The sequence below is a fragment of the Pipra filicauda genome, unplaced genomic scaffold, assembly GCF_003945595.2.
Source record: "Pipra filicauda isolate LSUMZ 115617 unplaced genomic scaffold, ASM394559v2 scaffold85_size2586006_pilon, whole genome shotgun sequence".
Classification (NCBI taxonomy): domain Eukaryota; kingdom Metazoa; phylum Chordata; class Aves; order Passeriformes; family Pipridae; genus Pipra; species Pipra filicauda.
Window position 1 is genome coordinate 732,728 of NW_024105042.1, and position 20,843 is coordinate 753,570.

The 20,843-nt window shown below is 39.0% G+C and overlaps 1 protein-coding gene across 2 annotated transcripts in view; it reads right to left on the reverse strand.

The window, feature by feature from the left end:
* Positions 1-939: 939 nt before the first annotated feature.
* Positions 940-20,843, reverse strand: part of CFAP58 (cilia and flagella associated protein 58) — a 55,670-nt gene continuing 35,766 nt past the window's right edge. Inside the window, exons 16-18 of one of the 2 annotated variants that reach the window (XM_027738768.2) lie at positions 7,087-7,206; positions 5,408-5,541; positions 940-1,220 (exon numbers count right to left, since the gene is read on the reverse strand). In XM_027738768.2, the coding sequence (XP_027594569.1) occupies positions 1,097-1,220; positions 5,408-5,541; positions 7,087-7,206 (378 nt within the window). In that variant the 3' untranslated portion in view covers positions 940-1,096. Of the gene's footprint in view, positions 1,221-1,621; positions 1,805-5,407; positions 5,542-7,086; positions 7,207-20,843 lie in introns of those variants that run through there. The other variant, XM_039390687.1, reaches the window with a different exon arrangement.

The following is a 20,843-nucleotide window of genomic DNA, read 5'->3' on the forward strand; positions in this document are numbered from 1 at the left end:
TGGTTTTGGTTTGGGTTTTTTTTGTGCATGTGAAATATTTATCAGCATATCTCTTTGGACAAGTATTTTTATCCCCCAGGCAGGGGAAAAAAAACTTTCTCATACAAATCAGTTTCAAAACATTTTATTTTACAGCTCGAAAGTTTTCTATACTTCAGCACCTCACGCCGTGACTTTGTTATTTCACTTGTTAATGAATGGTAATTAAATCTCTTTTGGCTGAAAAGGTTGGAGGGCTCCTGCTGTATTACAAAAACAATTTCTGAAAGTTACAAAAATGCCTGAGTGTCTAGAAATTAAAGCATAAAGTTTGCCATGTTTTGAGTCCAAGTTTGAATCGCTTGGAAGGATTTAAGTGGAGAACAGCATGTCCCACTCAGTGTGCACAGTCTCCCCAGTTGAAGAGACATAATTATGTCACTTTGTATCTACCAGAGTAAACACACTTGTGCTCTTAATAATGTACATTGTGGCCACAAACTTCCTTGATCTTACTAACAACTGCAGCAAACACTGCCTAAACCCTATTATATACTACCTACACAAAGAACTGCTACATGTGTACATCTAAGTAAAGACTTGTTAATTTTGCATTTGCTCAGCAGGGCTTGAAACAGCAGCCTATTAATTTTTCTTCTTTTCTGTTTTCTTTTTTTTCAGGTGCTTTGAGTCAGAAGATAAATGGAATGAGTGCTTACAACAGAGGTAGATAAAAGAGAAATAACTACATATTAAGGCATTTGGTAGTGTTACAGTGCTAAATAGAAGCATAATATTGAAAAAGAAATATCTCTACTATTCACTTACATCACTGCAGGCTTCTGCTGGCATCAAATGGGCAGCTTTGGTCCATGGTTTGTAAAGAAAACTATGTTAATTGCAATATAATATGCAGTACAAAATATAAATGCAATATAAAATATAATTCCAATGTAAAAATGCATTTTATGATATACAATTTATAAAATTTTCCTGAAGGTGATACAGTGATTTCAGTAGATTCTGAATCTCTTTTAAAATTACAGTTTCTCGAATAACCCACAAATAAGGTTTAGCAAAAAACTGGGAACGGGAACGTGACTAGATGAGTAGATTCTTAGGCTGCAATTTTGGGAAGGGGTCTGGTTAAAGGAAAGCCCCCTATGTTGAAGTGAGGTTCATCATCAGGCCTGAGGGGGGGTAATTTCCTCTTCGTATCTGGGCAAGATCTCTCCTTCTCCCTTTAAATAGAAACAAAGAAACAGAAAATACATATTTCATTCTGCAGCCCATAGATGTTTACAAACTAAGGAAATCTGTGTCCTCCAGAGTTTCTTTGATGCAACCACGTCTCAAGAGATCATTAAAAAAATGTTGATTAAAGCCTTTTAGGCTAAACCACCAAGACTAGGTGTCTGTTTGGATCTAATTACAAGCCTGCTGATGGGTTTTGGAATTATTAAACACTAGAAATAAATGAACTTTCTTTGTGCTACTCCCCAAAATGGTCAGAACACCTCATTAGAGCAAGCTTGTACGTGAGCTCCATGACTTCAGATTTCTAATCACCATCTCATCCTAGCAAGAATACACCTGTTTTCAAACAACTAGCTACTTTCATAAAAGATGCAATAGGGAGGTATTTTTTCTTTGTTGACTTTTAATGACTATATAGTGTTATCTGACTTCACATTTTAACAAAGTTCCAGTGATAACTACCCTGTCTGTGACATTTGCAGAAAACTAACAGTATGCTCCAGGTGCACTGATAGCCCCAGGAAGTTGCTCCGTCCAGGAGGATCCAGGAGGTCTTGAATTTGATGGCCTTAAGAGGAGGGAACAAGAGTTAGCTGGTTCCACTCTTATGTGCTTGGGGAGGTAACCACAGCACTACAAATATGAAGGGCAGTGTTTCAAACTCTCTGTGATATACCTGGATGCTTCAGAGAGAGGTCTCAAGATATTTAAGATTAATCAAGTGGAGCTTTATGAAGTAGTAGTTTATCATAACAGCAGAGATATCAAAGCTTTACAAAGAAGGTCAGTGCCATTACTTTTATTTCACAGTCACTGAGATTGAGACACAAATGTGAGTGCAACCACACTGTTAGTACCTTTTTTCAGTCCTCAGTAAGGGAAAAGAAAACACTTCTTGGAATTAATACTTTTGTCTTTGTCCCTAAATAACTGCAACGAAAGGAGAAAGTTCAGAGAAACCCTGTAGGATTAGTTATGCATCCTTTTCCAAATTCAACCCATATAGAGGTGGGAGAATAGCCAAAAGATGGCACAGAAGAATGTAACCATGAAAACCATTTATAATTGGTTTTAATTGTATCAATGTATCAATGGATATGCCAGCTGACAGCACTAAAAACTAACGTGCTGTATTTAGATGGCTCATCCTATCTCACTATTGGGCTTCCAAGTTTGGGGAGAGAAAATGATCCAGAATCCATGCTCATTCTTTCTTCACGCTCCCATGGAGACAACCAACAGACATGCTCATCAGTATGGAAAATTCTATGCAACTGAATACTGTAATATATTATGCAGAATTAATGTGCAAGCAGTCACGTGCAAAAGCTCCCAGTTACTACTGACATCCCTCAGTGCAGTTATTTACATGTACAGGACTGCTGGATCACGTCTCTGTGTGGATTTAAGCTTCATATTTTCTCATCGATCCTTATCAAGATCAAAATGGAATCCTGGTACTTGAAGCAACTAGGAAAAGTAGTGATGCTGAAGGGGTGCAAAAAGCAGAAGGAAAGAATAGGAGGGGATAGAAGAAGGAAGGCTAAGACAACTGGGTAAGACAACATTCAGAATCAGAGAGCAGAAAAAGAGGATTTCAAATTCACGACTAAAATCCTAAACATTGAATTTTCATTATGAACACAAAGCTACATTCCTGCTGTCACTCATATTCCTTCAGCATCACACAGAAAGCTGCATTTGTTCAGTACCAAGACTTTAAATCACAAATCAAAGCTACCTTGTGCAAATCAATAAAAGCTTTAGATGATAACTTTTTGTGAGGTTATCTGAGAGTATTAATTCTCTTTCATAGCAGGGTAATCAATAATGCTGTTAATGCTACTGTCCTGACAGGATTCTCTTTCTATTAGCAAAACCAGCTACATTTATTTCAGACATGATGTTAACATTAGCCAACAAGATAGAGATCAAGTCAGTGGTTTTGTGTCAGCTGGGATTTAGAGCAATCTGAGACTGTACAAATCCAATGGCTCTGGCTCTTTGGCATCCACAGACCAGGCACTGCCTGTCCAGCACTGCCTGAGCTGTGGGATGGCTGTATGTCAGGGAGAAGGACTCCCTGGGGAAGGACCTGACTGCACAACAGGCCCTCTCTCAGAAAGCAAACAATGTGTCTTGCACAACTGGCAAGGTTGGAGAAGAAAGGCTGTACAGGGTTTGTTTTCTCTGCACTGCTGGTGGCCAACGCAACGCACAGCCTAAAGACTGCAGAAGTTGCAATTATCCAGGACTGATACTCCCAGTTAAGCCTTTGTGTCCTTCAAAGCAGGATGTAGTCCACCAGGTTTAACTAGGGAACAAAACAATGAGGGACAGAGGAGAGCAAAGTCCAGAATCTGGACACCTCTCAGCAGCCACAAGACAAGAGAAGTGCAAGGCAGGGCTGGCAGGCCAGTGCTGGTGCCTTCTAAGCTGTGGTGGGGGCAATAAGATGATACCATCCTCCAGAAGCACCACCAACAGCATCTGAATGTACTTCCAAAACACACATGTCACAAAGACACCATACTCATGGGACTACAGACACATTTGCTCACAAGAACAACTTGACAAGCTGTGCTAATGGCAGATATCTACCCTGAACCTATCCAGCACTAACTGTCTGCAACATGAAATTCCATCCACTGTATATGATTAACATGCCCCGTCGAGTCATCATCAGCCCACATAATATGTTTTTTTTTTTAATTTAAAGCAGTTGTGTCCCTAACAAGTGGAGTTTTTATGGTAGGAATTAGTTCTAGATGAAATGTAACAACAAAACATGGGTGAATTTCTCCTCATCTGATGAACATAAAGAGACATGATGCCAGGGTCCAAAATGGAAACATCAAAACTACTGTGAAGAGGACACTTAGCTGCTGGAAATGGATTATCAGGCATTATGGTAGCCTCACATATTGATCCTAAAGCTCCAGGAAGGCCATTAGCACGGCACAATTGTTGCTAAATCCAAACATTAAGGTAACATTATGCAATTTGCAGATGGACAAAAGTCACTGTTTATCACTGATTATTTTGCTAACTTAGTCATCAAATTCATTTGTTGGCTGAAATAGGATTAAGGAAAAAAGATACGGGCAACTTTGAATTATATTCAGACACATAGAGAACTGTTGGCTTTACTGTGTGAGGAAGGCACAGGCTGAGGATGGAAATGGGTGGAAAGACAAAAGCCTTTCTGTGTATACAGAAAAACTTGGTAACAGATCACGTCATCTGACTGCAGAAATCTATGAAATTTTTCTTTAAAAGTAAAGTCCACCCTCAGCACCCTCATCAAGTTTTTAGGTGACACAAAGCTGAGTGGTGCAGTTGACTCACCTGAGGGATGGAATGCCATCCAGAGGGACCTGAACAAGCTCAAGAAGTGAGCCCATGGGAATCTCATATCAAGGCCAAGTGCAAGGTGCTGCATCTGAGTCAGGGCAAACCTTCATATCAACCCAGGCTGGGGGATGAACAAGTTGAGAGCAGCCCTGCCAAGAAGGACTTGGGGGTGCTGGTGGATGAAAAGCTGGACATGAGCTGGCAATGTGTGCCTGCAGCCCAGAAAGCCCATTGCAGGAGGACAGGGGGTAATGCTTTTAACCTAAAGGAGGGTAGATTTAGACTAGCTATAAGGAGAAAATTTTCCTTTGTGAGGGTAGTGCAATGTTGGAACATGTTGCCCAGAGAGGTGGTGGATGCCCCATGCCTGGAAACATTCAAGGTCAGGTTGGATGGGGCTCTGAGCAACCTCATCCGGCTGAAGATGTCCCTGCTAATTGCAGGGGGCTTGGACTACACGGCCTTTAAATGTCTCTTCCAACCCAAACTATTCTATAATTCTACGCTTCGATGTGAGAGACCAGACATTAATTTGTGTCCTCTGGGTATCATCTCATCAGTATGAATAATTCAACTGGACTGCAGAACATGTTCAGCAACATCTCTGCTGGATGTTCTTGTCCTGGCCATAGATCATGGTAAATGTACACCAGACTGAAGTAACATGAAGGATAGCATTCAGGAAAATTAGGCAACAATACTATATCACCTCAGTCAAATTTGACCACATTCTGATCAAAAGGGTAAAGCACGGTCTAAAAACAAAAATCTAGCTTATGCAGAAAGTTGTGTAGACAAAATTATTATTTTCCCATACTTATTCTGTTGCTCCTTGCGTTTCTGAGCCAGATATTTCTTTTTCATATTGTTAAGCTCATTGTTAAGTCTTTCAATTTCACGTTTGTATTCTTTGCTCTGTGCTTCATACATATTCAGTTCTGAGGACAAAACCTAACAAACAAAAGACAAACAGCAGAAACAGGAGATGTTAGTTTCACTTACACATAAGTGAATATTTTTACAAGCACTTGCTCCTTTCACATATGATGATGTAACACATCACCATTTTCTACCACAATTTTTTTTCCATTATTATATTTCATTTCTGTTGTCCTCTGTTCACTTAAGGACAGCTTACAAAACTGAGGTTATGCCATTTAGCCATGATACAACATGTAAAATATGCTTCAGGTTTGGGAATGGTAATAATATATACACTAGCCCTTAATTTCTGAGACATAAATCTGGGTGAAAACACAAAATGAAGGTCTTAAAAAACAATAAATCAGGGAATTATTTGACAATAATGGGGTTTATTCACCGGGACCCACTGTTAAGTGGAGTAATTCAATCCACACAGGCAAGGTAGCGCCAGGTAGTGTAAATATTAATACAATCCCACTTCCACGCAAATCAGTTAAATTTTTGAAAAGAGGGGCATGCATAGTGTGTTTTCTTTCTTTCAAAAGGAGAATAGCTTGACCTGGCACCCCAAAATGTCATGCACACCAGCACGTTACAGCATACTGTGCCTGAAATACACAGTAGCAGTTGACTGCATTAAGGACAAATAAGGCCCATATAGAAAACTTCAAATCACATTCAGTTCAGCTAAACTTTGGCTTCTATTTTACATTTTCTACATTGTTTTTCTTCTCCGTGGAAAGCTAAGATTTGCATAACAGCCTCTTTTGTTTCCTAAGGGCCCATCTGCTCCTGCATTTTTTTCCTCATGGTTAGTATAGACGTGATTATGATGCAGTGAACAGGAGATGATGACTTCAACGGAGAGAGAAGCCATGTAAGTAGGTGAACTCCTGGGGAGACTGATCTCTCATGCAGGCAAGAACAAGGGAAGATCAGCTTATTCATAGAATATCACAGAATTCTGTCAAAGAATCACTTTTTAAGACCATGCTTTTTAAATTTCCTACAAAATTCTTTTGGAACCAGGAAATCCTCCCTTCTACTGACAAGGGGTTAGAACAGGTTCCTCCTGTCATCCCCATAAAATCTGCACATCTAATATACGTGTATGTGTTGCAAGACAAATAACAATAATTTAAGACTAGGTTATATATTTTTATATATATATTTCCCACTACTTTGTTAAAAAGAAAACCAAATGGCTTTGATTTGCTTCTTACAGATTTTAACAGTTTAAGAAAAGTGAAGGAGAATAAGCTTAATGAAAAGCTGGCAGTGTCCCAGAATGCCCATGCACAAAACTAATTTACAGCATTGTGTGGCACACTCGTATCCTAATAAGACTTTTCCAGTATTTTAATGAAACAAGCTAGCATAATGTGTAAAAAAGTTCTCTTGCTGATAGTGGTTCTCCCTTGAGGAGTTGCAGTATTAACCTTATTTTTCCTGATCTAATTTACCAGGGCAGGCACACTGTTCATTGAAAATCTTCCTGAAGTCTCATTCCCCCGGTGCAGTCACCCTGCAATGCTGGCAGCCCCTCAGCCAGAGGCAGAGGGCATCTCTTACTTTGAGCTGTTTAGTCTTCTCCCGGAGACTGTGCCGGTAGTGCTGCAACTGTTCCGTGGCTTCAGGCCCAGGCTGCCGGGCCAGGACTTGCCTCAGCTCCACATACAGTTTCTCCTTCTCCTAACAAAAAGACAAGAGGAAGAGCTCTTATAAAACTACGAAGGCAGCAGCACAGCCTGTGATGAAATCAATCTCACTGGAAATTGGAATGCAAACAGGAAGATACGTGGAGAAACAAATCTGCCTGTGTGTCAGCCTTTCCTCACTAGCCATAAGGTATTTAAAGTTGTTGTGATAGCGATGGGAGAGCTCATTAAGAGAAACATCCAGCTATTTTGAACCACGAATGAAATACTCTTAAACACCGTCATCAGTGAGCACATTCCACCACAGAGAACCTACAACAGTCACCGGAAGAGTATCCAGGGCTGGGAAATTAATGACTAGCAACTGTGCTTATTGCAATCTTTCTTCTTATGAGCCACACTGCCTTACATTAAGCATCGTAGCTTCACCCAACAGGATGTGAGCAGACTATAGAAATGTCACAGAAGGACTGTACAAAAGAATAACTTCTTCCAAAGAAAATCCTGCAAGGCACATGTACACATGCACACACACACAAACACACACACACACATATATATTTAGGTAACCTTTCAGTTTAACTGCAGGGGCTCTGGGAAAGGGAAAGAAAGTATAAACAGCAACAACGATGACTAGCACAAATACACCAAGTAATTTTATTTCATTATGTGTCTCCTCTTCCTTTATGTTGGAACAGTAATACTTGTGGGAATTGGATATAGTCATGCCTGAACAGAAACCACACCATGGACCCACTTACAGCTCTCTGTACTGAAATTCAGCTTTCAGTTTCGAGGATGTACTTATTTTCACTCTGAGGAATAAAGCTGTGAACAAAGCCACCTTCATAGATTTGCACATTGCAATAGTTTTAGTATCTACCCTGTCAAACTAAGATCACTATTATTTAACATTATTTAGTAAGATCACATCCTCTTCTGGTACCCGGAGAGCTAAAATTAAAAAGGAGACTAGCAGACAAAAGATTTAACCGAGGAAGACAAAAATGCCAAGAAGGAGGTAGGATAGGCAATTATTTACACTGGGTTTGACAAAAACCCTTTTAGCTGTCTTTTTTTAAGCTCCATCTACAACTCTTACTGCAGAATTCTTCCATTGACGTGGGAAATGGTACCTCCATGTCATCTAGAACTGCAACATTTGCTCCTGCTCAATAGTTAAGCCAGGATTTTCAGAAGTGGCTTGCAATTTTGAAGATGTAAAATTTTAGGTGCCCAGTCTTCAAGAGCATAAGGAGTCTGGAGTTTTTAAACCTCATCACTTTCTGAGAACCATGCACTACAACAGCCACAAGCTGGGACCCAAAAACAGAATCACTTGAAATCATACATTACTTTCACAAGCATTGTCCTTAAACTCTGAAGATTACTGAGGAAGAGTTTCTTATAAATGAAGCTGTGCATAGTTTATCTCTGGAAAAATCAAAGCCCCTGAGAGACAGACTGAATTTTGCATAGTGGCAAAAATTAAATTCATGATTCATTCTGAGTAGACAGTTGTTATGCCACAACAAGTGGTTTCCACTACCAGCTTTTCTTTCTGAGGAAGTAAGATTTTACTGCAAGGTAAAAACAACAGCAAAAGAAAAATACATCTTGTCAAAATCTGACTGGTCAGTATTAACATTTCACCCCTGAATGTATCACAGATTTGTATTTTGGAAGAGTGTAATGGTAATTTGGATAAATATGGAGCAGTAGATGGATTGAAGGTCTTATGTACAATTGTTTTCCAATTTTTTTCTCTCCTAACCCTCTACAATGGCCAAGTAAGCTCTTCAAACATTGTGCAATGGTGTGTATAATAATCTCATTTAGAGACAAAGTGTGCAATTCTATTATAAGGAGAATCTATCTTATGCAACAGAGACTCGTTAGCTGTCCAATGCATATTGTCTCCCTAATCCAACCAGATGTCTTATAATGCATATCCTGTCCTTCCTTGCTAAGCACTGTCCATCTCTTTTACATTTAGTCAATTAATTTTTCACTGGGTTAGAAGCACCATATGTCAGCAAAACATTAAAAGAAAATCCTGGATAGTTCTTTCCTCATCAGCAGAAGTTTGTATTCACAGGTTGGCATTTCTAGAATTTCTGACATTTAACCTTAGCATGGAAAAAAAAATAAAAATCAATTAATTTCAATTAATTTTAGAACAGCAACCACCAGAGTAAATCTAAGTGAGTCGCATGGTACATGTGGTTCTACCACCAAAAATACATTGCTCACAGCAGTTACTTTTATCTCTACCCATAAGAAATCAGGAACGCCCCCCCAAAAAATCAGCACAAGTTAATAAAGAAAAATTTTGTTTTCTATAATAGAGTCAATCCACTATGATTGGCTTTCTTTGGCTTGTCCCAGACTGCCTCCCCTCGCACTTCCCTCTGTCCTCACACCAGGCTGCAATCACAACATACATCTTGACAGCGTTATGCAGTTTTGAGATTAAAGGAACTCGGAGTCACAAACACACTGCAAGACACAACACTTCTCCTTGGGGAGGGGAAGGAAGATCCATCACATCTCTCTGTAACTCCACGGTGTTAAGCCTTCACTGGTAAGAGTAATGTACATGAGTTCAGATCAGGTCTAGGCCAGTAACAAAGCTTTTTTCGTAATCCTTCCACAGTGAAATTCCCATGGAATTCAGCAGGTGTTTGACTGTAGGATTGAGCTCATAATAATTGAGTCAATAAGATTCACTGATTTATGACATAAAATAAGACAAGGTGATGGTGCAGAGATGTTGGCACATGCATTTTGTGTATGTAGGGCAGGCAGGGACACTCAGATTGAGGGTTGCAGTCAAATTTCAGTCATTCCAAAGAGAATTTCAGCACCTCAGTGAATACCTGCTGTAAAAATTGTGTAAATAAAACTACAAATTATTTTTAGAATAGCCCTTCCTGTCTTAGATTTGTTTTCAGGGGATTTCTGAGGAGCTCACAGATCTGCCGTAGGCTCGGCCATGAAAAAAAGTTTCTTCATCTCTAAGTCTCTCACCCACTAATTTGGAGGGGGAAGGTGTGGAAGTGAGTGGTGCTTTCCCCTAAATTTAACTAGGTGTTGTCTCAGCCATATTCAGTATTTCTCCTGGCCTGTTTTCTCTACAGCAAATTGAGAAAAAATAATTTTCTTCTGCAGAAGACTGGCTCATGCTTGGCAAATTTCAGTTGATTCTCCAGGATCAAGTGGTCACAAGTTTGCTCAGTCTACAGCAGAAGAATCACTTTTGCCAGCAAAATCCTACTTCAGAAGAAGCTATTGCTGCTGACCAGAACAGCCTGATTTTTTTTTCCCAGTGAGAAGAACCATCAGCACCATCAGACACATTTCCCAAAGTGACAGCAAGGCATTCACTGCTTAGACAGGGAGTGGGAGGCAGTCATCAGTTCCAGGCTGGAATAGACCATGGTATTTGGCATTAGCTCTAAAGATATGACTCTATTTTATGTCATCCTGTCCCTCACCATGACACCAGGAAACTCCTGAAATGATTCATCTTGTTAATTAGACCAGGGTTTCATTCTGAGCCAGAGACAATGGACAACCATACATTTAATGAAGATGTATTCACAGCCGAAATAGGCCCTGAAGTCCCAACTTCCTCCTTTTTATCAGATTGTCTTTCCAAGTAGATAATTCAATAAATTTACCTGGCATAGCAGCACCTCAACAGCCTTTTCCACCAGATCCACAAAAATCCTATTTTGCATGAAAAACTTTCTATCACACAAATCATTCAAACAAACAAACACACACACAAAAATCCAAAAGCCTTTGACTCAGAGTAAATTTCATTTATGTCAGCTCCTGTCTCCAGCAATTGAGCGAAAGAAAAAAACCCAACAAGACAAAGATGTAGTGCAAAAGTGTGCAATGTAGTGTATGGCAGCAAACCTCGAAACACTCAGCTCAGCTAAAAATCCTTATTTTAATTAGTGAGGTGGAGAAAGCAATGTAGTAACTGTGTAAGATCTTCACAGCTGAAGGAAAGGCTGGGATAATCCCATCTTCGGTGACATCTGTACCACTCAAGATGTAGTTAAAATAAATCTGTCTTGTAACTTATACCTCTGATAATAATACTTCTCCAGAGCAAATCTGTCTCCTCTGACACAAACCAAACTGCACCAAATTGACTGGCATTTTCAAAACATGTTAATGAGACACCTTGGAGCATCTTCTAAGTCTTCACCCTTGCCTCTTTTTTTGCAACAGCAAAAGCTGAATGCTGCTCTATTACCATCTTCCAGGAACAACAAAGTATGAACATTTCCAGCAGAAGTGCAACTCTAACTTCTTACTATTTTTATTATTATTGCTAGGTACTGTTACTATTGGATCCTTCTTAGGAAGGTTGTGGGAAAACAGGGTTTTTACCCCAATGAACAAACAAATATGTTACATATACTCATCTCCTTTCAGCTTCTGAACTCTGCCAATCTATCAGAAGAAAATGGTATGGATGTGTCTTGCTGAAATAACAGCTGCATTTCTCTTTTTACTATGGACATTATACAAGAGCTTATAAAATCGTTAATCAGAGTAGCTCTTTTAATCACAGTGATATACTTTACATTGCAGAATATGATCAATTAATTATCTCCTGCTCTATATGTGTGAGCAGAAACACACACACATATGCACACAAAAGAAAAGGGAGCTGTTCCTCGAAAGTGAGAATTACCCCTGACAATGACATGGATTGATGTAAATATTCCAACTATTTCTACAGTGCCTGCAGCTTGACAGCTGGGTTGAAGAGAGCTCTAAACAAACCTTTGTTTCACATTCTAGTAGGAGTTTGTCTTAAAGTGTCCTGGAGGAGATTCGGAAGTTGATACAAATCTTATCAGCAATTTAAATATTCTAAGTGAATAGTCTACAAAGCAAACAATGGGGAACCTTTTACTGTACAATAATGACTTTATACAGGGTTTCAAGCAAAAGAAAATTAAGTCTCTTCTTCAAATCTAGACTATTTGACCTAAAACCTTTGTATTATAATGTCAGTGTAACAGCATGTAATTTAGCTATTCAATAGCCCTTTAGATTTTTAAAATATCAGATGAATCAAAGGAGAATTATCACAGCTCTATTGATAATGAGTTGTTCCTGCAGGTGGAGGCTTGGGATGGGGATTCCCAGCAGACTCAGCTTCTGCTTTCACTTCAGACTGATCTGACAGATGACCTCGAAGGGTCAGAGAAATTGCAGAGCTCCTTCTAGAAATACCTATTTGTAAGTTAGGCACCTACATCTCTTTAATCACCTGCATGACTTAAACCCATAGATTTCCCTGAAAGATGAGAGCACTTTGCTTCAAGTCCTTTGGTGTTCTGCAATTGCTACTTCTGAACAGCTGTCTCAAAGTCAAGTTACCACTTAAATCTACAAATACCTGTCTAACAAGGCAGTAAAGCCTACATACATCTTTTTGACAGGGTGGCAGAGTTTCCCTGCATATGCCAAGTACCTCAGGGAAGAAAGATCGGTCCCCTGTTACGCTTTGGAACCTATTAAGAAATAACAGTACATCTAAGAAACACACACAGCAATTCTGAAATCATGAATGTTTTAATGCATGGCTTCCTTCAGACTCACTGTAATTAGAGCTGAGCCTCTGCTATCCTTTGAGGAGTTCTGTTTCAGCTCCCTTTGCCTGCTCCTTAAAATTCAAAGAAACAGAAAGAGGAATAAAGGAAGGGGAAAGACAGTGAATCCTAATGTCCATGTAAAGACAACTGCAGTGCCCAAGTGTGCCATCCCCTATTTAAGATTACTGGTATATCTACTAAGATAGGCATGAGAAGACCAGCTCTGAGCCTAGAAGATGTGAAGCAACTGGCTGACTGATGCACCCTACTTGGCAGAGAGTCTCCCTACGTGAGGTTCATGACTGCCATGCGCTCAGCAGCACATTTCTGGATGTCTCAAGAGAAGAATGGACAAATGGGGTTCTTTCTACACCTATTTGTGTCCTCATGTGTCCAATTTTAAGCTCCCTTCCTAAAAAAACCCAACCAAACACTGTTGACTCTGCCTGCCTCTAAACTGCTGCAAAACAGCCTTAGCCTGCAGCATCTTTCTGCATGTGTTCTCTCAACAAGAAGACCATTCACACTCCTGTAAGTATGAAAATAAGTGAACTGGAATAGACAAAATCTAGTCTTTCCCTGTGGAATCACCCTTTTTTGTGGGGTTTTGCTGTTGTTTGCAGCTGTCATACAAAATAATAATCCGTCACTGAAGGGGATGCTGTAGATTGTCCATATTTTGCTGCTGAGGGAAGAGCAGTACACCCTTGCCTTAAAGGAAGAACACCTGCCAAAGGGTACACCTGAACAAAAAGAGGTACACCTGGCTCTGGGCCACACTACATAACATGGGCTTGTGAACGTATTGCTACACTGCTGTCACACTCCTTCAGTATTTTAACTTCTCCAGCAGCTTCTGGATGGCTGACAGTCAGTATCGGATTGCTGAGAGCACTGCAAAGTTTGTGCACTGCAATGTATTCAGTCAGCACAGAGACTCATTTATTTTCCCTTAATGAGATAACTGGTTGATTAATATACTTTACCCTGGGGTGCACAGCAGATTTATTTCCTTCCCAGCTACATGCTGAACACAGGAATGAGGAGTAAACAAGTTTGTTTTCAGTTATTTGTTATTTACTGGAACAATTCCTGATCTTTTTACCCAAGCTTTATTCTAGCAAACTAATGTTGAAGCTATGTGCAATTCTGACTATATGAACTCCTAATTTCAGTATCTGAATGCTATTATTTTTTAATGTACACAGGCTGAAGTGTTGCTACCAGCAAGGGCAGTGATCCCCTTCTCATTCTACAAGAGTTCTGGACACAAAGAGTTGCTACATGGATTGCCAAAGTTCACTAAAACTCCTTGAAGATACTCAGAAATGACACTCAGTTCTCCAGGACCACCAACTGAATAAGACAATACACCTGCTCCTTGCTTTGCAGAAATACCAGGGCTATACTCCACCAGCGGGTTAGAAGTGTGGGAGAAAACTCACAACCATAAACCACAATGTACTTGAAGCCAACAATTTCTTCACACGTACTTAACTTCATGGACTGGGAGCACATACATTAGAATGCAGCAAACAAATCTATACTTGACATTTATCTGTCAAGAAGAGTATTTGTGTAATTAAATCAATCTTGCATGACATGGAGGGATGGCATCTGATGACCCACCAGAGTTCTCTTTCAAGCTCAAAGTAAAGTATATAGATCAATTCTCCTAAAAAACTTGTAAAACAGATTAAGCATTCATGTACATTTGCCACCTATAAACCCTAAGGGATTTTTACTCCGCCTGTGAGTTCCTCATCTTTTTAAATGGCATCTGAATACTTCTGACTAAGATGTCATTAGAGGAGCTAAAATTGGTGCAGACCCCAGAAGTTATTTTGATCTGTTTTCTTCCAATTGCTGAAATAAATTTGCACCTTGCTTCTGTCCAAAACCATTTATCATGGGAAATCTGTTTTGTTTATGAGGGCAGCACTGTTCAGTGTAGTTCCACAAAGACTCAATAAAAATTAAACTCTTCCACTAAGAAAATTATTCCCCAAAAATGTTTTGTTTGATCACTAAGTAATATGATTGCTTCCCATTTCTCAGTGTCAGAAATATTTGCACTATTTTTATTGAAAAATTATTTTCTCACTCTAAAGTGTGGCCAATTATCTTCACCTGGTGACATTGATGCAATCAGCATCTTTCCTACCTGTTTTTGAAAAACCGTGTTTAAACAAACATACCCAGAAAAATAAAAAAAGTCTGTTTTCCTGGGAAGACTTTATTCTATTCCCTTTGAATTGCAACATATGTGGGAGGAGGGAAAGAATCTAAATGTCAGCATGTTTTTAAGAGTAGTTTATCATGCTGTAAGTTTCTATAGCATAGAACATCTTCTAATTCTAGATGGACTGAGATTAGAAGGGCTAAAATAAACTAATGCGCCAAGAAGTGTATTCAAAATATGCAGAAATAGAAAATAAATCCTTTCTGAGGAGATCCTGGGCAAGAACAGAACATCCCTCAAATACCTTATGAACTATTAAGGCATTCACAAAACTTTCAGGTAGATATGCAGGCCCTCAATAGACCTTCACACAGGTGACTCATATCTTTCCTGTTTTTGAGATATGATAATATTTATTACATCATCACGGGATTGTATATGAGTCCTGGTAAGATGCACTAAGAATTAACACAATGATCCCACAATTGGCTCAGTGGGAGTGGTTCTACCCTAGTCACAGGACCCTACTGGCTACACAATCTGTTTTTAAAAAACTTAATAATTAAGTTAATTGAAAAAGAATTACCAGTGTCAGAAAATAAAGGCACTAGAGAAATTCTAATTGTATGGAAAAATCATCATGCCAGGCATAGAATCACTAAAAGACATTAATCCTTCAACTTAAAACCAATACTAAAATAGAAAACATTTTCACTTACAGCCAAAGCTAAAATCCCCAGTCAAAATCCTACTTCAGCAGAGAAACTTTCGAACACAACAAAAGGAAAATAAAACAATGGCACAAGAAGGAAAGAATCTGAAAAGTAGTCCTGAAGGATGACTCGATGCATTATACACCTCCATATGTCACTTTACACTGCATTGAAAACTGTTCAAAGAAGTTCAAATAAGTTTCAAGATACCAGACTGAAATCAATTTGATGGCACGAACTCAGCAGACTGCTGTGCATCACAGTATTGAGCTGATAGTAAGATATTTTTCATTAATCACTAATTAAAACTGGGTTACAGCCAGAGTTCATGGGCATGCATTATATTTTCATTTGAAAAAAAAACCCAGAAACTGTCTTTAGTCTTAACTCTAAATCCAGGGAACTCTTACAGTGTGCCTTTGACACAGCAGTGCCTAGTTCTTCATGACACTGGGGAAGTAAACTTTTTCTTTATGATTCATAGCCTGCTGAAAGCCAAAAAGTAAATGTTAGGGCTTACTGTATTTCTTATTTCTATATTTCAATACAAATCCCTTGAAATTCTTATTTTGAATTTCTTGAAATCCAGCTTAGAACTAGAGCCATAAACTCAAAACCCACACTCCACCAGGTACTGCTTGCTCTCTCTCTCGCTTCCTTAAGGTACATGACAATACTTAGGTTTTTACAAGGATAGAAGAGCATTTTTCTGCTTTTTTTCATGTCAGGAACCATTTCATCAACAGTTAGAAGTTTTGGCAGTTTGGAAGTGAACCTCAAAGATCATACGGTTCAACCTTCCTTTCACTCTCATTTGCTTATACTGACGCCAGTATACATATATGAGTACAAACAGTAAATCTGTTGTCCCTTTAATGGGACCTCTCATGCAAGGGCTTTGGGATTAGATCTTCAATTGGCACCTTTTAAACCTCTGAATCATTGAACACCAGGTTGCAAGGGGACCTCAAGGATCACCTGGTCCAGTCTTTCTTGGCAAAAGCACCATCTAGACAAGACGGTCTTTTCCATGTGGCTCCTTGTAAAAGGAGAGTCTTCATCTTTTTTTTAGCCATCCTTTAAATACTGGAACATAGTTATAAGGTTTCCTCTAACACATTTTCTTTCAAGGCCAAACAAATCCAGTTCTCTCAGTCTTTCCTCCCATATCAAGCTTCCCAGTCTTTTGATCATCTTTGTGGACCTCCTCTGGAACCCCTCCAGCCTGTTCACATCTTTACATAAGAGGGACGAAAACTGAACACAGTATTCCATGTGTGGCCTGAAATGTGCTGAGTAGAGCGGGATAAACTCTGCTGGTGATGCCTTTCTTTATGCAACCCAGTATCCTGCTGCCTTTCTTTGCTGCAGCAGCAAACTGTTCACTCATACTGAGCTTGTTGGCTACCAGGTCCCTTTCCACAGAGCTGCTCCCCATCCAGGTAGATCCCAGCCTGTGCTGCACTCCTGGATTACATTTCCCAGCTGTAGGACCTTACACTTGCCTTTGTTGAACTTCGTGCCTTTTCAGGGTTGTTGTTGACTATTTCACTTCTCCTGTCTAACAGTGGGGCAACATTTTCCTTCTGTTTCTGTTTGTTGTTTACACACCTGAAAAACTCTTTCTTGTGGTTTTTGACATCTCTGGCCAATTTCCATTCAGTTAGTGGTGCAATTTCTTTGTGCTGACATGGCTATGCCAGCTACTGGCTATGCAATTAGATGCAATTTTACTGGCAAGAAAGTCTTCTCCCATTCAGGAGGTGGTATAAGCTAAATCAGAAAAGTGACTTTTTTGCTAGTAGGAATGGTGCTTTTTAAGCACAGAAAAGGCCTAAAGCTCAATATACTCACCCCTTTAATTGAGGGTTGAGAGAACCACTAGCTTGAGCTGCAAGATAGGGCATTAATCCAGTGCTTCCAGAGGAAGTCAAATCCTCTAGGAAATAGAGATAGAAAAAAGCCAAGTCCTAGTACAGTATAAAAAGCTAAAAAGAAAATTTCCCTTTTCATTTTTGGACAGAAAAATCCCTTCAAAAAGCTGACTTCATATATAAATGATAAAGGAGCAGTAAAGAAAGGATGGTATTTTGCAGTGGATTTTGCAGTTCACCTGTAAGTTTCAGTGCATACAAAGCACTCTCCCAAACTACCTCTGCTGAAATTTCTCTAAAAGCAAGATGAGAGAGAAACAATAATGGGCAAGTCAAAAGAGACTTTCAGGGATTCTACAGTCATTAGTTTCCCGAAGTGAATTGCAGTTATTTTTATGAAAATAGACAAAACTAACTTCTGAGAAAAAACTCTCCAACTCAGACTATCTACCCTACATGTAACATGCAAGTAGCTTATACTCTCAAATCCAAGCAGAATCTACACTGGGCACCAAAAATTTGTAAATTTGAGAATTTGAGAGGGTAAAGTAAATATCAGCCATGTTGAAGATGTAAAGATAAAATCGAAGATAAAACTGATCTGGGCCTTAAGAGTACCAAAATAAGGGTAGGTGATAGGAGAGTATTCTCTTCTTTTTCCTAGTAGGCTGGTAGATGAGAAACTCTCTTACTCAGCATTTGAGCACACATTTCTGTATTATGTGCTGTATAATGGAAGCTACTCGAGCACTATGAGAGCAATGAAGAACCTAGCAGAAGAATGCCTCATGAAACTCTCAAGGTAGAGAATTTCAGAAGGACTAGGCTCTCATAAATTGGGCTGAAAAAAAATTGTACAAGATTGAAAAAAATTGTATTTTCTGTAATAAATGGGGGGGGGAAACTGTATAACAAATATAGGTAAGCAAATCCCAAAGTTCCTTCATTTCTTGGGAGAAAACTTTGATTTCAGTAGCTGCCAGCCTGCATAAACCCACGTGGTAACACACTGTTCTAAAAGCAGATTTCTTTATGAAACTATAGTACCAGATCTGAGAAATAAAGATGGTTGTGTATATGTTCAGACACTATAGCAACAAGCACCTCGAATTGGACAGAACAGCTCTATTACCAAGTTAGCACAAATTAAATAAAACATCTGCCTATTTTGAGTTTTTAGCTAATGAATTGAGTCATGTATCTAATATATTCATTCACACACCACTATAAGAATGGAAATCATTTTATTCCCTTTTTACTTGATATGAGGCATGCAAAAGCTAAGTAACTTGCCCAAGGTCACAGATAATCTCTTGCTCTCCCCTCCCTGTATCTCACAATACCTGAAATGGACCTCTGCTGCAGATAGCAGCATCCCTTCTACTCCTCCTACTCTCTGACAGTGGGACAGTCAGTTCTCTGAGGGATTGAAACTTAGCTCAAAACTTGGCTCAATACAAGGACATGTGGGTGCTGTAATCTCTGAGTCACATACATGAGCTAATCATGCCTTTTGCCCTGGCACTTTTAGAAACTATGAGTTGAAGACACTAACAGTCTGGAAGCATCCCATCTTGACTGCCCAGTCCTGGGCTTTGATTGCTGGCAATTAAAAAATAGTGATTATAAATATATATATATATAGTGAAAAGCAATGCTTTCACTATCACATGCAAGCATTAAATAAGACACATTTGCCTCTGCCTCCCTGCACAAATAATCTAGGTTGCAATTCTTTTTTACATTTATGAACAATCTTCTGAGATGACTGACAAAAGAAGTAACTGACATATAATGTGAATCTTTACGGTTAGCCATTCCAAGACATGCAGTTGAATAAAATTCTGCTCAGTCAGACATAAAATCAAATTAGAAGAGCTCACTCTGAAGAGAAAGAACTACATTTGAAACAAATAAGGCAGCGCATAATTCACTTTTAATGGGATAAGTTCCTAAAACCACACTAATCACAATCCTAACAAGGTAATACATTCCACTGCGAGTTTACCACATCACTGCTCAGTACACAGCAGAGCTGCAGAGCTTCAGTCATGTGAGGGATTTGCCCCACATGCAAAGTGAGCAACTGATTTTTTGCAGTCAGGATTTGTTCAGCAGAGCACTCCTGTTTATTAATAATTATACCTTATGGCCTTACAACGTGTGTTGTTCATCCTACATGTGTTCACAAAGACTTTCACCCATCACTCAGATCCCTTGGTTAACACACAACATACTTCTCAACAATGCCCTGCAATATTCCTCAACAGTTTAGAAAAGAACCAAAAAATGCTCCATCTCACTGCACAAATTCAGAAGGAAGGTAATAACTCAAACATGAGAGCTGGCTAACGCTGAAGTAACATTTCCTATGTGTTCCAAAAATGCCAGTGGATTTTTATAGACCATAAGTATTCAAGACCTTGGGTTTGGATCTGATTTTTAGGACAGCCTTTTTCATCAGCACAGCAGTTCACAACTGTAAGAATGCCTGAGCTAAAGGAGAAAGTATGACCATCTGATCTGCAGCTACTCTTCAAAGTAGCGTCTCGGGGTGTCCACACTTATTTGGTGTACGAGAGCTGATAGTTTATAACACAAGATGCTGTACCTACAGGGCACCAATAAATCAAAGAAAAATAAAAAGAGTTAATAATTTCTATGACACAGGATATCTTTTTACACCTTTATTAGAGTGTTCAACTATGAAAGTTGTTCTAGCAAAACCCACCATTCATCATGTTGCATATTCACTACCTCTCAGCACATCTGATCCAAAAAATGTGCTCTGATGACCAGCTAAGAGATATTTTAGTATGAGAATTAGAGTCAAGCTGGGTTTTTCCTGTACTGTCAGCAATCCAAATATTCTGACTCAAACATAGAGAATCATTCTTTTAATCACATAGCACAGACTGTAGCTTGCTTCTACAGCTTTCTAATTTTTAAACAACTAACAGGTGAGAAATAATGAAAAAGCTAATAAAAAGGATATGATTAAATACACATCAAGAGCAGGAAAAGTAAGCAGATGCTTTTCTACCTGCATCTATATACTGTGATACTTACTTAGCAAAAATTTCCATTTATATATCCAGTTGAAACCTTGTTCCCTGCATAAACCAGCTTTTATTTAAAAGACCATTTACCAAAAAAAAAAAGTAACAGTCAGAAGACAGAACTACAGTACATACAATACAAATAGAATTATTTTTCCCTTACACAAACATTACGGCTCTGTATGAGTATGCAGCAAGGTGAATACCCTACAAATC